The 23,718-nt window shown below is 41.1% G+C and overlaps 1 protein-coding gene across 6 annotated transcripts in view; it reads right to left on the bottom strand.

Annotated features, from left to right (window-relative positions):
• Window positions 1-17,994, bottom strand: part of GPCPD1 (glycerophosphocholine phosphodiesterase 1) — a 50,023-nt gene extending 32,029 nt beyond the window's left edge. Inside the window, exons 1-4 of one of the 6 annotated variants that reach the window (XR_015258000.1) lie at window positions 17,126-17,310; window positions 9,200-9,285; window positions 5,327-5,411; window positions 4,352-4,436 (exon numbers count right to left, since the gene is read on the bottom strand). Coding sequence is in view for 5 of the 6 variants with exons in the window: in XM_086743432.1 (XP_086599558.1) it covers window positions 4,352-4,436; window positions 5,327-5,411; window positions 9,200-9,248 (219 nt within the window). In the remaining variant the exon portion in view is untranslated. Of the gene's footprint in view, window positions 1-4,351; window positions 4,437-5,326; window positions 5,412-9,199; window positions 9,286-12,020; window positions 12,341-16,948; window positions 16,967-17,125; window positions 17,312-17,848 lie in introns of those variants that run through there. The other 5 variants (XM_086743432.1, XM_086743431.1, XM_086743435.1 and 2 more) reach the window with 5 other exon arrangements.
• Window positions 17,995-23,718: the final 5,724 nt, after the last annotated feature.

Here is a 23,718-nt window from a genome sequence, read left to right as displayed (position 1 = left end):
AGGCATTTAAATAATCTGCAGCCATGATGTTTTCGTTACATGTAACAGAAGTCATTGTTACAATGAGGTTAAAATACTGATGTAATCTCAGGGGTATCTACTGACCACATTTGAACAACAGCCCATTTCAGATCAGCCTGAAGCAGAAGTTAATGATGTGTTATCAATACTAACAGTACGGTAACGTTATCTAAAAAGTCAGCCTCTGCTAGGACAGTCTTAAAAGCGCACCTATCCAAATGTAATATCAAGCATCCCAGTGGGCAGTACACCAAGATTACAGAAAGTGCCACCGAATGGCATGGATCCCTCCCTCCTGACACAGAGAATTTTAAAAAAAATTTTTAAGCAAATACATAAAAGTTATGTTGCTTGATTTATATTTAGCTGAGCATCTGATGCTATTTTAAAGCTCTTAAAGGACATTCAAGAATTCTCTAAAAACATCAAGGCATCTTAAATCATCAGAAGCTGGAGTAGTCATTAGACACTGATGGGTACAATGCCTATGTAGCATAATGTTCCAGAGGTTCAAACCAGTTTAATGCACACTCTGCATGAAGTGCTTGGGTGCTCAGTACAGTTAAAAAAATGAAAGCACTTCTGTAGATGTTTCCATGATTATATAGGAGGTCAGTTCCAAAATTCCTCATCCAAGGCAACACAAAGAGTAGGCATTAGGAAAATAATATGATCTTAAAAACATCACATATAACTACATTTGTCCAACTGCACTTTACTTCTTAAAACTATGTTTCAAGGATATTAATCTACTTCAAGAACATGAAACAGCTAAATTAATTAGACTTAACTACTGATGCTGGATTTCTGATAAAAATCTCCCTGGATTTCTGTACCATTCAGCACAAAACCAAACAATCAGCCAAAGCCATTCAGTCATCATAACCAACTTTGCAAGGCAACAGCACATATAAGCCACCTGCCAGGAAGTGCTGGACTAAGTAGAGATTTTATAGCTCCAGTACTTCCAGTAACAGTTTAACACACAACCTGCTATCTCAGCACAGCCATGGCAGAGGTGTTCCTTTGTTGTTATCGGGTTAACCACAGGTCATTAGTCTACCAAAAGCTTTTCTAAGGCACTCTGAAGAAGAAATTACTGAGCCTAGATCTAAGTTTCACGTTTATTACTATATTCCAGGAACTAAATGGATTCAATTTATTTACATTTTAGAAAAATAAACTTGTCTCATCTGCAATCTCTGTAATTAAGCAATATGCTCGCAAGTGTGAAAAGCATTCACTAATGCAGTTTTAAAAGTCTTGCTACATGCACAGATAGCTTAGTTATTTCACACTTTCCTTGGAAGAAATACGCCTAAAAGTGCATGCTTATTTACTGTTGGGAAAACAAATACAGAACATAGCTTAACAGAATAAGGTATGTATTTACCTTACTAAGGTTTTCAAATATGCATCATGCAAACAATACACATCAAAGCATTCTCCTATAACACATGATATGCACACCACTTAAATTCCAGCCAAGGGCATTCTGGTGTGCTGTCTTCCCTCGGCAAACAGAAGATAAGTGTAGAATAAAACATTGGAAGATCCTCACAGTAAGGTAACTGGTACTGGCTTATGTTTAAGACAAGAGCAAACCTGGAGCAAAATAGTTTAAATTACTGTCTTATTTCATCAAATGTTTGTATTTACTTTTCTTTTAAATTGCTTAAGATGACTTTTATATTATGATTAAACTATTTACAACATAGAAGCTTTTGATACGCAGCAGCCAAGACTTGCACCAATTTTATAGTAAAATGTTCTTTGTATATACATTCATTTAGTTGTATTCCTATAAATATTCTATAACTTTCAATACATTGTTAAAAAAACTTGCTCTATTTACATAATCACAATCATGTCATGTTAACACCAAAATGCTTCAGTGCAAACAAACCAAACTTCCCATGACATTGTACTACCCTTCAAATACAATAATTTAACAGAGATCAAAGTACTACTTTTTTTTTTTTGTAAAGAGAGGCAAGAAAAATACTTTCCTATTTGTTTCTTCCAAAATTTGAATTTTTATATCTATTTTCACATATGTAGCAGTATTTTGGATAATATGAGAACTATCATTTCTCTGCGTAAATATGTATCACTCCCAGCTTTGCCACCAGTGGATATAGAAAGGGAACAGTAATTTCAGCTGGATCGGTCTTCAGCATGATTTACTCAGTTATGTGGTATCAAATTAATCTATTCAGACTTTAACAGATATTTAAGACTACATATGTATTTAAGTTACTCTACTACAGACCATGACATATAAAATTGCTCTGACAGAAAAAGTTGCCTAAACAGTCATGTATCACAAGCCTATCAAATTTAGGAGATTAATCACATGCAATGCCTAATGAAAAAAAATACTGAAATATAAATATTCAGAATAATTTAACATAGAAATATATTTTCCTTAGCAGAGTGGTTAATGCTAAAATCCTCCATATACTATCTCATTTGCACTATACCATGCATTATATTTCTGTTAGAATGAAGGGATCCTGCTTTTCATTGTTCTTCAAAAAAAAAAAAAAAAAAAAAAAAACCACACTTAGAAGAAGAGGAAAAAAACATTGTACCTGGAATTCTTTTCTTCAAAGGATTTTATAATATAAGAAATAAAGTCCTATGCAGTTAACAGGTACAGGCTAGAGACCATTAAGTGGACAACCACGTACCCTGGCAATTCACATACTTTGTTTTGTAGAGTGGTTTTCTTTTTTCCTCCTTTTTATATACAGTAGCTCTTTATGCTGGTATTCCATAAAATTTATACTTACCTTGGCAGACTCTGCATCACACGGTACATAAAGCGTGCACGATACAGAGCACCTACTTAAAGAAACACACTCACCAATACACATCGTAAACTTTTTCAAATGTTAAAACAGAAATTGTGTTGTCTACGAGCACATTTTCTGCCAATCTGTTCTCACCAAATGTGCTTTTTCTAGAATGCTATTGCTTACATTTTAAATGTATGGGCATTTGTGAAAAATATGAGTCCCATCAGAGCTGCTAGGCTATAAGAATGGATCTACTTTTTGGCCTTAGTTTAACCTCAGTAAAGAAATCTAGTATTGACTTTCCCTTCTTTTGCCTCAGAATAACAATTTAAACTTCAGTTTCAGATTAGACTATTTCACATGCTGTAATGAAAAAACAGAATGCAGTTTCTTGTGTTTAATTTAAAATTAGTATCCTTCACTGAGATCATACCTCTGGCAAATATTAATTCAGTGAAAGAAAGGCTAGTCCAGCTGACAAAAACTTACATGCTCTTGACAGTAATTTAAAATATTTAAAAGCCATAGACCAGATGATTCTATATTCCTTTGCACATTTAGCGACAGCCTTCATAATCCCAATTTCAATGAAGAACTAAAGCCCAGGGTGAATAGCTACAGGATATTAACAGAGTAAGAAAGACAGCAAAGACAGCTTTAAATAGGTTACTTCTTACAGTTATTACTTGTTATTAAGAAAAACAGTTAAAAAGAGTAGCTGCTTATTTTCCCAAATTAGTCCTACTTTTTTCTGGATGCAGTCTCATCCCTAGTTTGAAGAACTTCCCTCTTACCCTAATGCAATTTCTACAGACCAGTATACTGCCACATACATCCCACTCACATGCAACTTCAACATCAATACATGTAAAAACACATCTGTGTCAGTCTCTCAGGGTTTTTCTCCCCAAGTCATGCAAAGACTTATATACAAACCTAGAGAAAACACTGGGTTGCCCCATTCCCGGTTTTACCCTTTCGATCCAAAAGATTAACATGTGTTAATTATGCAGCACAAAAGCTAGTTAATACTTCTCATGCCTCACAAAAAAAAACCTGCAGTAATTTTAAAAACTGTAGAAGATTAGGCAAATTTAAATACCTCTGCTCACACTAAGCATTTTTTCTCCTGCTATCACTTGCTTCCATGCTAGAGATCCTTGCCCTGCTGAATATTCAATTATAAGTGTAGAAGTTATTATAGCTCCTCTATAACTAATGAGAACTTCACCATACCATTTAAGCTTTATAATAAATGTCAGGCATTTCACTATCACTGGATTTTTTTAAAAACACTAACACTGGTAAAAGAGAGAAGACAATTTAATAAAAATAAAGTTAAAAGCATATGGTCATGTATTTCCAGACGTGAACTCCTTGTATTTCCACAAGTGTTTTAAGGTTTCACATGTTGCAATTTAAGATTTATTTCTAAAAACTCAAGTTTAACTCACAAATCCTTTTTACTTCAAATAAGGGAATTTTTTAATAAGGCTGAGCCAACTTAAAATAGAAAAGGTCGTACATACCTTAGGTTCTAAGAAGTATCCTTTAAAATACCGATACCGAACAGGAACTCCTCTAGGAAGCTCTACAGTCGCCTTCCACAATTGACTGGGAAGGGGGAAGAAAAAGGGAAAAAAAACCAGTTTAAAAATACAGCCTAACAGCCATCTCAGACATATGTCTGTCCTAAGTAATAATCTAAAAGTTTAGTGTATTGATTGCTGCAAGAAGGGTTTTTACAAGGTAATTTAGCCAAACATGTACGAAGCACAATAAATACTTACAACTTAAACTGCACCTTCTAATCTACAGATCTGATGTGCTCTAATGCAGCAAGAATTCTTATCCTCATTTAATAGATGGGGAAAACATGATGAAATAATACAGGGATTCATCCAAGATCACAGAGCAAGTCACTGACAGAATTATAAATACATCCTGCAAGCCCTATTTTCCTGCATTATACAAACAGCAATAGGCAGGTCATCATTTTAAGAAAACACTGAATTCCTCCACTGCATTTAAAGTTTTTTCCACGTACACTCATGTTTATATACATTCAACCACTGAAGAGGTTTAATGCAACTGTCATTTTATATAATCTTCTCCCCATCTCTTTATAGCCACAATAATAACTTGCATAGGTTAAAAAGAAAGTAAACACTATAAGCATCTCCTATACCTTGCTGTATAGTAACGGGACTGAGAATTATCCATAGCTATTTCTTATTCAAAATATCTACAGCTAAACTACTGAAATATACCAGCCACAACAGTAGAAGCATAATCTGTAACTAGAAAAGCATACCCAAGTTAAACATTTTCTTAGACACATTCCTAAGCATTCAAAATGTTCAAGGGCAACACAGGAAATTCTGGGGTTTTACTAACAGTACATGCAGCTCAACAGTTTACAACCTGAAAGCCAGAATAAATTTGTTGCTCCAGAACTCCAGCTACTTCAAAGGGAAAAAAAAAAAAAAATAATTCCAACTTACTGATCGTCAGTTTGAAGGACCACTGCAACTTGTGGATTCCAATTTCCCAAAGCACTGCAGCTCCCGCATATTGCAAAAATCTCTCCTAAAAATACCCCAAACAAACAGAAAAGCCCCACAATCATCATTATTCAAGTCCATATGGAATTAATAAGTACAGCCTACATGGTCAAACTTTCAAATATCTTAAACATACACACCAGAATCACCCATCTGAACTCTCTCTTTCTGGTTCAGAATGGAATTTTTCCCTCACCCAAAAAAATCATGACATTATTGCACTCTGTCTACCATAATGCACGTATACAGAAAGAAAGAACCCAACAGATTACAATAGTACAAGAATGTTTGATTCTGGGATATCTAGGAGTTAAAGGTAACATTGCAACTTACCCTTGTTTTTAATATAAAACCTATATAAGACTGTGAGAACAACAACAATGACAAATACAAGTGGAAAGGACAAATTAGTATCTTGCTTTTACAGGGTTTCAACAATACTTTCAGACACAAGGGAAAAAAAAAACCTGTTGCAAAAGGAGAAAATGTGACCTTTTGAAGTACAGTTAGGCACCATCAGCTTAACCTTTTAATCTTGCTATGCAAAATGTAAGAACTACCAGAGTATTTGAGCAACTTTTAAATAAAATGTAATTTAAAAACACTCATGTTTTTAACAAGCCTCTAACATGAAATGCCTGAATGTAAAGTTTCAAACAAAGTCACCCCTAAACCAAAGCAGACATAAGGAAGTTCAAATAAAGTAAAATTAGTCCCTTGATTGGGGGTGGGGAGAGAAAGTATTTAAGAAAAAGGGGAGAAGGTATCCAGAACTACCCTGCATGCCTCATCAACAGGAAAAGCAAGGATCAAATTCACAGCTGAGAAGTCTGAGAGAAAAAGTCTCAGTCTCAACAAAAGCAAGGTACAAGCATCCACGATGGTGATTTCCTGTTCTCAAAATGGCAAAGCAATAGCAATGTGGGAGCCACAATAATCTGAAGATACAAAGTAGAGAAGCTATATACAATAAAGATACGCTACCTTTTACTAAGCCAAATATCATAGCTGGAACTTCAAAGTCTGAAATAACCGTTTGGAGGAAGTCTCACACCTCTAAAATTGTGTCCATTTTTTCCAGTTATACAGGTTAATCTAGTAAGAGACATCACTAGGATTGTTTATGAAAAAAAACCCTGCAGATCCAGGGGTTGCAAAAAATCTAAAAGAGCCAGGAATTAAGTACGATAATTTGTTCCTAAAAACAGCTTACTGAAATAATTTTAGAGAACATCTTGAACTCTTTTGTTACAACTTATCTTTTTAAAAAACATCAAGCTTTTTGGATGCTCGCTGTAAGCATACAAATGCAGACAAAAATCAGGTGTATGAGTGTACTTACGACGCAATTCACTGCACACAATTGCCTAGGTCAGATACTTTACCTTTTCTACTCTACTGAGGCACATTATGGTTTGGTTTTGCAGGGCGGAGATGAAAGGGGGGAGGGAAAAGCACCTGAATACCCCACAGTTAGAATTTCTGACTGGAGATATTAAACAGAAGCGAAAGTTCTTTTAATATCCCTTGAAAATAGCAGCATTTAGTACATCTTAGTGTACACGCTGGCCGATCTCAGAAGCGCCATCTAAATTATATTTCTCGTAGCAGCAGTTAGCTAGCATAGTTTTCTGGCCTTAAACAAACGTGTGAACTCAGTGAATACTTAACACTCAGCGAGGTACAACACACAAAAGGCAACATTTGAATGAGATGCACAGTCATCCCTAAACTCACTTCAACAATTATGCTGCAAAGCTGAATCAGGGTTTGTAAAATGCTGCTTAAATTATCCCAGGAAAGGCAGCAGTGAAACGCATGATACATTGGAACTGCCTTTTCAAAGGCAGTGGGTTTCGGACTGGTTTTGTGTTTTAAGCTCAGGGGTCTTCAGCTTCTCCCCTCTCCTTGCTGGGGAATTCGATGCTGCTACCAGCAGAGCTCCTTCAGCTACAGCAAAAAGGAAGCTCCTCCAGGCCATCTGCCCAGTTTCAAAGCCTGCAACAGCCTCACTGATGTTGCAATCTCTCTGCCTCGGCCAGCTCTGTTGGAGCCAGAAGCTCCATTTTTTATTTCATTACAGCTAATCCTTGGCCACATAGCAGTGTATTGGTACGGGACTGTGTCCCAAAGAACACGTAGAGGAGTCACAGCCAGTAACCAGTGACCGTCTTTCTTCTACTAGGATGAGGCAAGAATGAAGCACTCCATGTCACATATATGTAAAAGTCTACATCAACATGTTTGGTCTCATCACCAATGTTGATTCCAGAAGTGGTTTGGCTAAAGGAAGGGAGTCAAAACGTAATTCCTATGCTGGTGATGCCCTTCTATCCTGACAGTTAGCCTGGAACCACTGGCTCTGACATCACCACGAAGGGACAGTGGTGAGGACACAGGGTGCACATTAGCGCTCAAGGTGTGAATTCTTGTCTCACCAACAAACCACTTACCATGGTGATCTGACAAAATCAGTACATGATGTTTCCCAGTAAACTGGAGATTTTGCTCTTTGTAGAGCTGCTGATAGCTCTGAAAACCCACCTTTCTTCTTCTACAAGACTGCATCTTGCCACTGCTGCATCTCAAAGCTCTTTTCCCCAGTCAAAACCAACAGCGGCAATATTATCATAAACAGAAGCAACCTTCTGTGACACCTCTTTATACTACACATATTCATTCCCAGGTAATGCTTTATAGCTAGCCACTCAGCCACTGAGGTAGCTAGCCACAGTGGCTAGCTCTCCCTAATCCTAATTTTTGCTGCAGATATTATCAGTAAAAGTTACACATGCAAAGTCAACTTCACTAGTGACAATGCCATCACAAGAGTGGAAGCAACACCGTAAACAGGGCAAAAAGAGCATGGCTTGCAATACTGCACTGTATAGCTACACCAGTGCTTTACAGCCTCATTTGATCTAAGATCAATTTATTCTTTAAAGTCTTCCCCAGAGTGCTATAAAAACACTACTTCTTACTAAGGGCATCACGTCCACATTGCATGTAAATGTTCAGTTCCTAAATTCCCAACCAAATGGGAGTAAACACAGGAGAGGTCTACCATGGGGCAGATCTCAAAAATTCCCCCCCCCTTCCCACTACAACAGACACGCCATCTGGTATTTGTCTGTAACAGGAATTTTGCCAATCTGTACATGCTCTTACATTCATCTGCTTCTGTTAAGCAACCACTCATTACTTTTTTGGTGACTTTCCTTCTAAGTTCCTAAAGATTAAGGTCAAAGTAATAAGCACAATTTATCAACACTAAATCTTGGTGTTCTATATGATCTGACACCTCGTGTTCCTCATTTAGGTTACAGAAGTTATTTTACACATTTTTGCACAGACAGAATATGCAGCTTAACTCAATATTCTTTCTGTTCTTAACTAGCAGAGGTCACATCTTGTTATGGAGAACTTTCAGCAGGGATGCTGAGAGAATAATAAATAGAACAAACACATCAATGCATGTCTACAATGTTCAAGAACGTAAATACTTATTTCCATGGAATAAAATGTTACTAGAGACGGAACACTGATTTTAAAACAATCATAACCATTTCAGTTAGCATCAAAATATCTATGAAATTGTTGTTTGAAGAAAAAAGTAAAAGTGAATTACCAAATGTAATTTTCAAATTCCCATGTGAAATTTCTTAATTAATGTATTTTACAATGACTTATTTTGATATTTGAACTGATGCGTTCTTTTACCTCTGAGGAAAACAGACAAGACAGCATTTGAACATTCTTCTATTCAATTTTCTTCTTGTTAAACCATACAAGGAGAAAGTATGACTTGGGTACCTGGTGCTGATGGTCCTCTTACTTCAAAACTGACTTGAGAAGAGGTCATACTTGCAGAACTTTTGTCTTAGGATAGCTTAAATCTCCTATAGTGGGAGGAAAAAAGATACAACATTTCAGGAACAATAGACTACTTCTGTTGCTGTCCTAAGTAAGAGGAAACACAAATCCCACAACTTACAGAGAAGCAAGCCACTGGTGACATTAACATTACTGTTTGAGTAAGCAGTAAAAACAGAAAGCTCTTTAAAACCAGCACGAGTCCCAGAAAACAGCATCCAGCTGCAGAAGACACTGTTGCAACACCGGCACAAGAAAGAGACTACTAAATCACATACCATATGCAAGTATCAATATCATGCAGTATTCATCAGTCTTAGGCTGAGATTTTTCAAAAACCTCAGTTTTGACTAATTTTGCTCCCTAAGGGGCCACCGGAAGTTACAAGACATTTAAGATTATAACCTTTGGCAAGTAGTACCTTCTGACTCTCTCCCTATGCTATTCTTCAGCACTCTCTCTAAAACACAAGAAGGGCAAGCACTACCTCCTTGAAGGAAAAAGGGAAAGAAGCCATGACAGATGACCTGCTGTTACAGGAAGTGAGTTGTTCATCACCTTGGACTCTCCTTCCCTACCAATACTTCCATTGTTTCACATGGAGCACCAGCAACTAGAAGCACCAAGCAGTCTTCAAAACACCGCAGCAGGAAGGGACTGCCTTTAGCCTCTGCAGCCAGGACAGTAGCTGGAGGATTGACCCTACTTCAATTTTCTACCCTCCTCCAGCAGACAATAATTTGGATGGAAAAAAGCTGGCAGAATCCCACTCTCCCTATTACAGCAGAAACACTATTGATGTGAAATATCCTTTTGTATTATTTATGAAAGTAGTAGTCAAAGTCCAAGTCCGGATGTTGCTAGACTAACTGTCACAACCCAAGTACATTCCTTTGGACATGGGCTGCAAAATAATCATACTAACTCTATGCAGAATTAACTTTGCAATGCTCTTAACTAATCTATTTATTTGTATCACTGTGGGTTTTGCTGCTTGGTTTTTTTTTTCATAAACCAAGCAAGTAGAATGTTTTTATTGCTAGTTTTGAACAGGACAAAAGCACTTTATTCCAGTACAATGCTGGTCAGCAATCCTCTAGTAACAACTTTAGTAGCACTAGAGAAAAATCTACCTTTCATTAGCTCTACTACAAGCCCTTGCCTTCAAAGGGCACAGGACCTTCGCTGTGCTCACCAACTGTCCTTGCTTGGACACCCTTTAACTGCAAAGGCAGAGGAGCCAAAGGGGAGATGAAGTAGGCAAAAATGCCATGCCAAAGACTACAAAGCAGGTAAGTGACAGCTGAAAGCCTGAACCCAGTTCCCCAAAGCTTTTGCCTTGTAAAAAAAAAAAAAAAACCCAACAAAAAATAAAAAAACCAACCAAACCAGCTGTTCCCATGCAACATGACTCAAAATCAAATTTGGTTAAAACCAGTATGTCTGTCTTACTCCAAATTAATTAACTACCCACCCATTCCTAGAGAAAAATCTGAAACCCTGTTAAGTCTAGAAAGCTTTTAGCCAATCTTGTAAAAATTCTCTGTACCTACTTGCAAGATATTTGTGGGCTTTTCTAAACCACCCAGCAAAAGAATATTACTTTTCTATGTAACAGTAGTTAATTGTAAGGAGATTTTGATAAATTGACTTTGTAAAGTTGTGAAAGTTCTGCTCAAAAGGCATTTTATCTCAAAGTGATGTATATTAGAAGAACTCTAGTCTACATCAAACACAGGCACGATTTTTCCAGCAGAACTGCAGCTAAAGATATTCACTTACATTCACCTTTAGAGTCAAAATACTACCCCCCATTTTTAAGAAACATCTTTACCAGCAAAGGACTGTATGTAAATACACAGCAAGGAAAACGTGGATCTGCTTTCAGATCAAGCCTATGTTGTATATCATAATGCACTTAATAAAGCATTCTGTACTTTCAAGACATGATATGAAAATTATTTATTTAGGGGAAAAAGCATAAGTTTAGCTGTCTAGTTACTGATGTTTCTTGAGAACAGGCAGTAATTTAATTCCCAGAGGGAAACGGCAAGAAACCCTAGTCAATCAAATCCTCTGACCAGCAGGTGTCAGGCGATCTTTTAAACTCTGTGTTCTTTCCTTCAGATTTTCAGCACTGCCTCACCAAAGCAGCTGACAAAGAGTAACAAAATCCTCCCTGCTCCCCACGCCTGTAAAGATGGACTGTTTGTGAAAACGTAAAGAATCCTCAGCTCAGAGGGGTCAGAACTGCCTGCTCAGGGGAACTGAAAGAAGTTGTGGCAGTTACATTTAAAATGTTCAATGTTTCCTAATCAGCAAATATTAACAAAGCCAACCGAGCAGATTTAAGAACTAGAAGTCCTTGTGCAATGATAATTTTTAAACAACCTTTGGGTGCAAAAGTATTAAAGCTGAATTCACATCTGCTGCAGCTACATGCGTCCAAATGCTAGCCTGGGGTGCAAACAACCGCCCCTCATCCTGTGTCCCACTTCCTCCCTTTGGTCAGCTTTTATGGGCTGCGTTCACATGCAAGCAAGCAAGCAATGAACACTTCAATCTCAGCCATTTCCTTATGGGAAAGAGAGGTCTCACCCAAGTAGACATTCACACAATGGTATCAGAACTTCACTAAAAAACCCAAGTGTTTCTCTACCTAGAGATTCTTGCTTTTACAACAGAAACATGTTCTTCCCTCCACCGTGTCACAGTTCAAGTCTCTCTCACGCTTTCCTCCTTTCCCAAAGCAAACTCTTACCTTTCACAACCTCTGGAGGCTTCCCAAGGAGATGCTGACCACACAGCAGCAGCACTCCGAGTCCTGGAGCTGTAGTTGAAAAGCTTGACTCAGGTAACCCTGCCCGCCAGCCACTCTCACTGTACAAAACAGGCTGTCTGCAAGGCTTCCAGAGCAGGCGCGAGAACAGCCGCCGAGCAGGTAGGGTCATGTGCAATCTTGGTTCCCACCAAGACAAAGCTCTCCTCGTGGTCTCAGATATGAATTAAAACAACTGGGAATCTCACAATTTCAGAAATCCACTTACTTGCCTTTATACACCCAAAGGAAAAGCAACAAAGATTTTAAACACAGTATCCTGCAGGCTGCTGAACAGAAGAGAAAAAAAAAATTGACTCTGTTTTAATATTGCCTGTAAAACTTTCCTTTCACATTTTTCTTCCCCTCATGAGCACCTGAAGGAGTACAAGAGCAATAGGAGTTCAAGAGCAACAGGAGTTAACGCACTTTCCTAAATAATAGGGAACCTAAGCTCTCCCCTCCTGATTCTAGAAGGGCATTTGGCAATTGTGCAGGCAAAGACCAGTGGACTCCTAAAGGCATTAGAAAAGGAGCAAACAAGACATTTCAGACTGTCCTTCCGGCCTAACACAATCAACTACTAACACATCATAAAATATCATAGGTTTCCTCTAAAATGAGGTAGGAAAGTTCATCATGGATGGAGACGACCAAGATAATTTTTGGCTGTAGTCAAAATATACCAGAAAATGGACTTTACATTAATAATTCCAACCTTGAAGTTCATTTGAATCTTACTTACAGCTTACAGGTCTGGTGGTATACAAAACTCCTTCATGACCCTTCAGCATTAGAAGATTTTTTTCTGCCCTTCTCCCTTAATTTCCTTAACCTTTACACTATATTTTAAGAGGTATTGGCTGTTTGCTGTTTCATATCCTATACTCAGTATTTCAGGCTTAAATAAATACACACCAAGTAATCTGGGACAACATAATCTGGAATATAAGAGCCTAGCTCGCAAACACTGAGCCAATTTTAGACTCAAAAGTTGCCAGCATTCATAAAGCCAGATGCCATGCCCTCTCTCTATAAAAGTGAGATTTTTACTAGCAACTCAAATAGGTTTGCGAGGCTCTGACTTCTGACGCTCTGACCACAGTGTTTGAGACAGGCTTGAAGTGTGATGTGATTACATTTTTTTTTTGTACTGCAGAGACTGACACGCCTAAAGGCCTTGAACTTTTTGTGGCATGGACAGAAGGCTTTCAAAATTAGGCAGGAAACACTTTAGGCAATGGCATTAAGACAGATCTGAATGAAAAGCTGACTTTATCAACTGTGAGCTGGCTGTAAGGGCTGCAGAATGGTTGGTTATACTTAGCACCAGAAGGAAAAATACACATTGACATCTAACGGGGGAAAAGAGGGGAGACAAACAGACCAAACCTCAGGAAATTCTACACTAGCTTTCTAAATTAGGAGGGGTCCAAAGGGAGGACTTATAGTAAAAATAATCAGAACTCATAACAAAAATAACTCCAAGATTAAAGGAGAAGTAAAATGCTGCTCTTCCAGTACATGAGGGGAATCCAAAGTTTTTTGAGTTCTGTCCTCTCTAGGACGTATCCAATGGAGTGTGAACTGAAACAACTTCATTTAAGCTCCGAGCAGTTAGATGAACCAGATCATCCGAGACCTTGACCCTTTGCGTGGACTCAGTCCATTGAGGATAATCAGTATTTGGCAACAGGCTAACAAGAAAGCCAAAAAGCAGCAGACTTACACCAAAATATATTGTGTTACATTTCTTCCCCTCTCATCCCTCAAAAAGCTCCCAAACCCTATCTAATAAACTATTAGTAGAAATTTATGATGTAAAGCTATCAACTCAAAACTCTCTTGAGTAACATGCTTAAGAATGACTGGATAATACACAACATAGATTTTTTTCAATGAGGGTAAAATACAGCTTACAAAACTTCATATACCTGGATATCTTCAAAAAATTCAGCCATTAAAAAGATACTTTTAAAAGTACTTAATTGGATTTTTCAGAGGTTATTAAACAGACAATTAAAATAAGACAGCTAGCTACCTAGGTGTCATGATATTCCCATAATGCATTTTAATACTTTTAAACATCTGGTTCTTAATGTAAGAATAATTTTAACCACTATATTACTGAATTTGCTTAGTTGTCTGTAGAAAAATAAAGACTGTCTGTGCACAAACAGGCTCTTTCATGCCATTAGCCCACATTTCAGCACAGACCACAGTGCAGACTACCCATACTGCAAAAAGCAAACATATGTTCAATTATTTTTTTGCAGATAAAGATCAAAAGTGCAAGGACTAGAAAGCTGCAGTATTTCTGGTTTTATTTTTCTGATTTTAAGCAGGCATTCTCCACCTTAGAAGTACAGACTGACGAGACCTGTCAACACCAAGGAGAGGTCCGGCTCCAGCCTGAAGCAGGGGAAAGGTGCTGCAGTCCCAGCCAAGTCCTCCGACAGCTGAGGGTGCAGGCTGGCAGGAGCGGGGCCAATACAGGGCACCGCAGCGTCCTGCAGTCACCCTGGGGAAGCCTGCATTTCAACGCGACCACGCACTGCAGGAGAAGGTACTGTACTTATATTTTACCTTCTTGAAAGATGTATTATACACAGCAATAGAAAACCCACATCAGATCTGGTGCTACACTGAACACGGATGAGGTATGAGGCTAACCACACAAAACTGGTCTTTTAAGGCACAGTTCTGTCATTTTCACTCACAGCATTAGACTCTCAAGCACAAAAATGTCAACTTGTGCCACTTCAAACTATACCTTAATTTTTAAATGATATCTATTCAAATCTGATTAAACTTGTAGTATGAAGAATACATTTTGTTGCTGACAGGGTATCAGAATATTACGAAGATGTTGTCAACTGGTTTTACTTAATTTTATTACATACCTGATTTGTTACTTTAATCATAGAATCATAGAATGGTTAGGTCCCTTCCAACTCTAACAGTTCTATGATTAAAGTAACAAATCAGGTATGTAATAAAATTAAGCAAAACCAGTTGACAACACCTGGATTTTAGAAAAACGTCAGAGGATATGCTTGTCAGGACACTCACTCTAACAAATGGAGGAGAATTTTTAGAAACAGCATCAACTCCTTCATTTTTACCCAAACAACCAGAAGGTTCTTCCTGTCCCCTCCTTCCCCGCCCTGCACCTTCGCTGCGTGAGAAAGGATGGCCACAAAGTCAGCAGCTCTCATACTGCATTGCAGTATTAACACTGGGCAGAAAACAAACTTGCATACAAGACTTGGATGTGCTGTTCCGATTCAAAGGCAGGAACTTCACCAAGAGGGCTATGATGACACTTACAAAGAAGCAAAGCCTGAGTACAATTTCTGAAACAGTATTACGTTAGTACACAGCGGTAGAGAAAAATATCTTTAATATGCTATTTTCAGTACTAATTTAGCTACCCATTTGCAGGGCCCAGCCAGCCAGCCCTGTTAATCCGACAGACTATGTTCACCTATAATGCATCTGCTTTGTTTTAAATAACAAGAACCCAATGGTTTTCAGCATTCCTTAAATACCTGTACATGTGGTAAACTCTTCCATCTTAGCTATGTCATGGCAATTTTTTGCAGAGTTCTTGAAAGAGACAGGAAATGGCTGGGGTATATTGGCAAGTAAACCAGTTTGCTTTCTCTTTGCTGAAGTGTTGTTTATTATTAACCTGTGGCTGACAAGATCTTAAGGAGGTAGTAATTTAGCTCTTTGTGATCATACTAACATTCCTCACTTAGAAATGACACGGACAAATAACACATATAATGCTCCCCACAGCTCTCAGTACAACAAAAAAGTTTTAAAAAAATTTTCAAAGCCTGTATCCATTTTGTTGAGGAGCAACCTGCTTTACTAAGAGATTAATTACATGGCAGTTTAGACTAGTAGCTTCTATTCAAGACAAACAGCATTTCCCTGATTTTTAGTATTTTCTACAGATATTTTACAGGCAACAGTGCCAGAATACAGATATGTGTAACAACCTATAAGGAAAAATATATTTTATGATAAAAAAATAATTCCACTTACAAACTATTTCCATCTACCATTAGCATTTAAAATATTTTGAAGGCTAATCTCCATCTAACAGCGCTTGCATTAATAAATTAAAACACTAATATCCCACAAGACAACCTATATATTGAAAAAGAAAAAGAAAGAAAAAGAATGTACAACAGAAGAAAGACACGGATCTGTTGGAGAGGGTCCAGAGGAGGGCCACGAAGATGATAAAAGGGCTGGAGCACCTCTCCTATAAGGACAGGCTGAGAGAGTTGGGGCTGTTCAGCCTGGAGAAGAGGAGGCTCTGGGGAGACCTGATAGCGGTCTTCCAGTACCTCAAGGGGGCCTACAAGAAAGATGAGGAGAAACTCTCAGCAGGGCCTGTTGCAATAGGATGACGGGTAATGGTTTTAAAATAGAGGGAGGCAGATTCAGATTAGATATTAGGAAAAATTTTTTTACAATGAGGGTTGTAGAACACTGGAACAGGTTGCCCAGAGGTGGTGAATGCCCCATCCCTGGAAACGTTCAAGGCCAGGCTGGATGAGGCTCTGAGCAACCTGATCTGGTCAGGGATGTCCCTGCTCCTTGCAGGGGGGTCGGACTAGATGACATCTGAAGGTCCCTTCCAGCCCAAACCGTTCTGTGATTCTATGAAGACAAACAGGAAAAGGAATCCGTGCCTCCTGCGAGAGCCTGGATCGGAAGCAGGTAACAGCGCTGTCTCGTTAGCCCGCGGGAGATGAAGAACACACAGCACAAGCCGCTGGTATCTGGTTCAGAGCGGAGCGGAGCACGCACCCCCTCACCCACCGCCGCCGGCCGACCCCACCGGCACTCACCCAGCGCTCCCCGCCGCCGCCAGCCCCGCACCGCCGCCGGATCCCGGCCCGCCCCGTCCTCAGACTCCCGGCCGCTTCCGTAACGCGGCACCTGCGGGACCGCCGCGGCTTTCGGCGCAGACGTGAGTAACCGGGCCCGTCCGAGCCACGCTCACCGAGGTGACGGCGCGCACTGACCTGGCCGAGGGCCGCTCCCGGCTCTCCCAGCCCCTTTGTGTGGGGCTGCGGGCGGCGACGCCCAGGCTCCCTCCCCCTCCTCCCGCCGCCGGGGTCTGAGGCCGCTGCCCGAAGCCGCCTGACAGCGCGGGGGGGGCGGGGGGGGGGGAAGGGGAGCGGGGCGCGGCGCGGCCGTCAACCGGTTCCAGCTGCCCCCAGCCGAACCGGGGAGGGCTGGGCTGCGCGGAGGAGGTGGCCTCACGTGACCGCCTCACGTCGACGCGTCACTCTTCGCGAATCGGCTCCGTCTTACCCGCCGCAGCCAATAAGAAGAGAGCAGATGGGCGGGGACAAGCCGGTGCCTTTTCCTCGAAATCCCCGCACTGAGGGGGCGGGGTTAATACAGGGGGCGGGGCTAAGGAAAGACGCGGTGCCTGAGGGCAGCCGGGGCGAGGGGAGGGGGCGGCTGCGCGGAGCAGGGGAACCTGGGGAGGGGGGAGCGGAGCGGGCTTGCGGCCGCCTGCCCGCAGCGGGGCCGGGCTCCACGCTCCCCTCAAGGCCGCGCACCAGCAGTTTCCCGCACCGCAGCCCACCGAGTGCCGAGCACCGTCCCCCCGGCACCTCCTGCAGAGAGCGCGGCACCGCTCGCCGGCAGCGGGGCGTAGCCGACCGGCTCCCCGCTCCCCACCCTTCGGCCCCACGTCCACGCCCCAACCGCCCCCACGCAGCCCCGCGCGGACTGACCTGGCCGAGCGCTGCTTCCCACCTCTCCAACCCCTTCGCGCGGGACTGCCGGGCGGCGCCGCCCGGACTCCCTGCCCCTTCTCCCGCGGCCGGGGCCCGGGGCCGCCTGACAACGCGGGGAGGGGCGCGTGGCGACCGCCAACCGGTTCCAGCTGCCCCCGGCCGAAGCGGGGAGGGGGCTGACCCACGTGACCCTCCCCTCCCGGCGGCTTCGGCCCCGCCTTTCCTCCCGCAGCCAATAAGAAGCGAGCAGGCGGGGGGAGGGAGGAGCCCGTGCCGTTTCCTCGAAAGCCCCGGGTCTGAGGGAAGGGGCGGGGCGAGGGAGCAAAGGGGCGGGGCGAGGGAGCAAAGGGGCGGGGCGAGGGAGCAAAGGGGCGGGGCGAAGGAGCAAAGGGGCGGGGTCCGAGCCGAGGGGGGCGTTGGCCTGAGAGCGGTGAGGCGGTGGGAGGCGGGAGCCATGCTGAGGCGAGGTGGGCTTCCACTGCTGTCTTCCCGCCCTTCTCTCAGGCCGGGTCCCCAGTACCTAACGGCCTCCCTTGCCCACCAAAATGTGGGGTTTCAGGAGCCAGTGCCCCGCTGTTCCCCACACACCTGGGTCGAGGCTCCCAGGGAGCCCCCCTGCTGTTGTGCGGGCTCTGCCTCTTCCTCCAGGCAGGTCCAGTTGCCTGCGTGCCCGGTCGCATGAGCAAAAGGGCTGTTGTTCACGGTGCAGCTAGAAACACGTCTTCGCAGCAACGGCAAACCCACGCGGGAATGCCTGTCCTGGAGCTTTGAAGCCCCAGGCAGAGTTTAAGACAAGTGATACCCTGAGATGGCTGGGTGAAGACCCCGGGGAGCTGTACCGCACTAAAAGGGACTGTTGTGTTTGGGACTATGACCTTGTGGCCTTCTTGAGACCTGACTTTTTGACAAAAAGGGGTACCCCACTGGAATTCACCCAACAAAGTATCAGCAAACAAAGGGAAACAATTCTCCTTTGGGTTTCCGAGGGGGCTGCTGCTCTGTTTTGTAGCAGGGCTGTGGAGTTGTGATGGTATGACTAGTCCTTTCACCCTAACAACAAACTTGCATAAATAGTTTGGTAAGTGACTTGCTTCTGCTTTATACAGCTTGTGTTAGCTGACAAAGAAGCTGCAGCTGGAGTATGCGGAGAAACTGCTCATCCTGCCTTGCATTGGGAGTTAGCACCATTACATGTTAGCTGTTCTGTGCTGTCCTTCACCATTTAAATAAGCAGAGGGCTGTTTTCCATTAATTCATCCCCTGCAAATCTAGCCATGTTTATAAGTAATTTGTGACACAGCCCGGGCTGTTGTAGGGAAAATTAATGTTAATATCAGATGTTCTATACCAGAAAAGTATATCATACATCCAAATTGAAGTCTTTATGTGAGTACTGCAAGATCAGAGTACCCTCCATAAAGGAAACAAAAAAGGTAATGGGAAGTATGCAGTAAAAGGAAATTATAGCCAAAAGCAGTTTATTTTGAAGCCAAAAGGATAAGAGGAATTCCTTTGGGTAAGGAGGAGGGCGGGTTGGTGAAAAGTGCTTGTTGGAAAGTGAGGATCTTGTTAAACACGAATGTGAACTGCTCTAGTTACACACTCTTAGTAATTAAGTAAACATCAGGAGCCATCACTTCTCCGGGTGTAATCAGCAGTGAGCTGAAGAAAGGAGGAAGAAGAAACTTGAGAGAAAATACTATTTAGAAAAGAACTTGCCTACTTATTTTCTCTTGCCCGTTTTTAAGATTTATTTGTTCAAGTAATTTATTCTAAACCTGAGATTGAACACTTTCAAACGTGCTTTGGTGTGTTAATTTTTTCAAAAATGGATCTTTGATATGGTGCAAGTCATGTAATAAAATTGTACCATTAAATTTTTGTTAAAAACTAGAAGTATAACAGTTTGTCTCTTTCAGCCCTAGTGTTTCTTTCAAACAAATGCCTGTATCTAGTCAAAACTATTATTGCATTTCCTACAAAAGTTCATTATAGCTAAAAATTGCAATTTAGTCCCTAAATAGATTCAAGAAATACTCAATTTGTTCATTTTATTAAAGGTGTACATCTCTGCTTCTTCACTAAAATAAGAGAAGTTAATGCAATCAGCTCAATAGAAATGCTTAATGAATTTTGTTTTTCTCCTTGTAAACTTATGAGATTGATTTCAGCTAAAAGCTGACATTCTGACAAATAAATCATTTTTTAATTCTTCAGGTATCTTCAAATAGGATATATTTATTCATTTGGAAAGATGTTAATAGGAATTTCTGTGCTGCATTAAGAGAAAGAGCTGTTTCTAAACAGCGATATTTGTCATGGGAACTTTCACCGACTAATTTACTCTTTAAAGACAACTCCAGTTTGCCAAAATCAGAGATTATGGTCTTCATTCTGTAATTGATAAGGTTTTTCAAAGGGAAGAAATTTTGTTTAGCTGTATGATTCTTTTCTCTAAAAAATTAATGTTACCACGATGGCATCAGTAGGACTGCTCTTTGAGTTGAAGCAAGCCTTCTGCCCTCTACTCTGTCTTAGTGAGACCTGTGAGATCCCCACCTTGCTTTGTTCTTAAGGCTTTCCCTGAAAGACAAATTTTAATAACTTTATTCCTGTAAATAATTCCACTGCACTACTTCTTGGTCCTGCTAAATAAAACAAAGCCAGCTAATTAAGAATGACAACTAAGCTTGTGCTCAGTGTAGGGCCAGTAGGAAAAGAGTGGGATGGGAAATGTTGCTATGTCTTGACTTAACCTGAAAAAAAACTCTATATTTAATTAAGCTTGCCAGTGTGCTTTTTTTTTTTTCTCCTTAAGGAGTTGCTTCAATATGGTTGGATCAGATAAGGTCATATTTTGCAATGAAGCAGCAGGCAAGCTTCAGCTACTCCTCAAGATAATATAAAACTGCTCAGTAATTAGAGCACATAGATGAGTTTATAGAACTTTTCTTAAATATCTGTCCAAATAATTAAGATTGGTAGTCTGCTTTTCATGTTCACATAGCAACAAAATAAAAACAAAGGAAATGGGGTTTTGTGTCATAGAACCTGAGTTGAATCGAGTTGCTGGTTGCAAAAGTCCCAAAGAGACGCAGGAAGACAAGGCTACAAGATCTGCTTCAAGTCTGCAAACACGAACTATCTACTTAAAATACATGTGCACGTGTTGAAAAGCATGTTTTTCCCTTCCCACTATAGTAGTTTAATAAGAATTACTAGAACTTAGCCAGTACTGTCTGGTAGACTGCTGTGTCTTTGCTCTGGCAATGATACTGTTGCAAGGCAGCTGCTGAGCAGGAGTGAAAGAGCTGAAAGATGCCTGTGCGCGCAGACTCCCCAAACACTGTGGAAGCTCCCTTAAAACCGACCTTTGCTCCCAGCTGGGACACAGGATATGAAACGGGATTGGAAGTGGTGCGCACCATAGGCAGTATATCAAGGTAGCCTTGAGGCCGTACTAGTTGAGACACGAAGCCCAGTGGTTGTTGTAAATAATGCCAAGAAAACTTGCCCAAATGCAGGAAGTAAGTGCAGGAAGTGCTTGAGGCTAATGTGTAGAATGCACTAGCAAACCTATACTAAAAAGGTGCTAGGAAATGCCTTTGAGATTTTACGCCCATTTCTGTGGCCAATGTAGTATTTTCTTCAGCTCCCAGGACTACGGATTCAGCCCGTAAATCAAGATTCATTCATACTATAAGTAGTTACAAAGATGGTGATCATCAAATTATAGATGTGCTTCTTCCTCCTTTGTAGTTTGGATTATCAAGTCCACTGAACCGGTTATATTGACACCAGTGCTCGCAGCTGATGAAAGCTGCATGTGTTTAGATGAACTGAGCTCCTTATTTTACTGCACTTGATTTTTCTGCAGTTTTTCTGGCTCCGATGGGTGATTGTGAATAAAAATAGTTGGTAAAATTATGCAAATGAATGCACAGCATTAGGCATACAGTATCTCATTAGCTATTTTTTATCTTTTTGTACAATCACTTGTTCTTGAAAATGCACCTCTAACTTTTTTTTCTGGCAGTGAGAGTATTGTTTTATCATTATCTAATGTGAAATCTGGACAATTTACAGGCACTAAAGAAAAGTGATGCTAAGAGACTGAAAGGTATGAAGCAAGAATAAAAATTGCCAGACAGCAGAACTGCTATTAGCATGGCAAAAGCCTCCCAGTCTCATGGAGAATGATGAGAAAGGATTATTAGAAAAAGGCCTATTGTGCAATTGCATTTTCTCTATAATGTATACTGTAATACAGTACAATATATTTTTTTCTGTGTGGATAAGTAAGCAGTCAGTCTGGGAGCACAGAATCACATCAGAGAACTGGGTGATAACAATTAAGCAAGAAGATAAGGCTATGTTCAAAACTTTTTAAACACCTCCAGTGGGGAAGCCTGGAAGGTAAGCAAAAGGTGTGGAGGGAAGGGAGGAATGCTACTCTAGATTTGTGATAGCTCAGATTTCTCTTTGTCTATGGCAAATTATTGTCTAATACAAGGACTAGGTGTGCAAGATAAGGAAAAATGGAATTTCCTATGACAGCAGGAAGGTTTGACTCTGGTGTGGTTCAAAATCACATTTCAAAGGTCATGTTTGGGCTTTAAATGAAACGTGTGGCTGCATTTTATGCTCTACTAGATAACAATAGTAGTGATGCAAGTGCTTCCTTTGGACTCCGCGGGTCAGGGCTAGCGATGGTGCAGGGCTGCAGTGTGGTGGTGCCCAGTGTTTCTCAGGGGGGAAGGACAGTGGTGCTCCCACTGCCCATGTGAACACCAAAGGGCCCAACAGAATACAGTTTCTTTCTTGTGAGCAAAGCTCAGGCTGAGGAGAAGCTAAGGGTGTCCCTGTCCGGAGCCAGTCTGCAGCATCTTGGCTCCACCTCACCTGCTCCTGCACTCCTGCCTGCCCTTTGTACTCTCTGGCCCTTGTCTAACCTTTCACTGAGCTGTACTAGCTGTCTGCCAGAAAGTGGTTTTGCTTGTTTGTTTTCAGTTTTGATTCTATTTTTTGTTGTTGTTGTTGGTTGGTTGGTTTGTTTTGTTTTGTTTTGTTTTGTTTTTAATCAGGTTAGTTCTGTGTTGGGTTTGTGGGCTGAAACAACTCGAAGCCAGGTTCAGTGAATGCTGGTGCTGTCTCAGCACAAGTGGGGACAGCCGCAGCTAGAAGTTAAATCCTCTTTATCTGCTAGGGAACTGCTTGCTGTGACAACGGAGTTGTAGAAAAAACAGCTCTCAGATCAATTTATTACTTCAGATTTAAATCAGAGACAGCTATTGGTGAGCGACCTCAAAGAGGACTTCTGTAGGAAAATGGGAGAAATGTCAGTTACTTTACGCTTACTCCATATTCTTGGCTGTCTCTGCCATGCTCAGCCAACAGCTCCTGTAAGCAGAATGTGCCTGTTCTGCCCACAGCATTGAAAATGTCCAAAAGTGAGATTTTATTTTCTTTTTAAGGCTAACAGGATACAAACCTGTATCCTGCTTTTGCAGGATACAGAATTGCTTTTGGAGCAATTCTGGCTCTCATTCTCTTTGCTGGGAGGAAGTAAGAATGCCCATTTACAAACTTCTGAAGATACATACAAATGTATGTAACTAAAGATTACAACATCCCTTGTTTTACAAATCCAGGTTTACTTGCAAGTAGGTTGTTGCTGCAGCTGAGCTTGACAGTTCACCTCAGTGGCTGTCGCCACATGAAGCTGTTCACAAGTTTGCCTTCACGTTTTCGTCAAAGCTTTAAAAATTAAGAGCAACCACTATGAAAATGCAAGATCAGTGATAAAAATGACACGCCGTGCAGCTGAACAATGCATAGCATTTGTGTAGCAGCAGCAGAAACTGGTT

Source organism: Chlamydotis macqueenii, chromosome 3 (assembly GCF_036417535.1).
Source record: "Chlamydotis macqueenii isolate bChlMac1 chromosome 3, bChlMac1.mat, whole genome shotgun sequence".
Taxonomy (NCBI): Eukaryota; Metazoa; Chordata; class Aves; order Otidiformes; family Otididae; genus Chlamydotis; species Chlamydotis macqueenii.
This window is presented reverse-complemented; position numbering and strand designations above follow the sequence as displayed.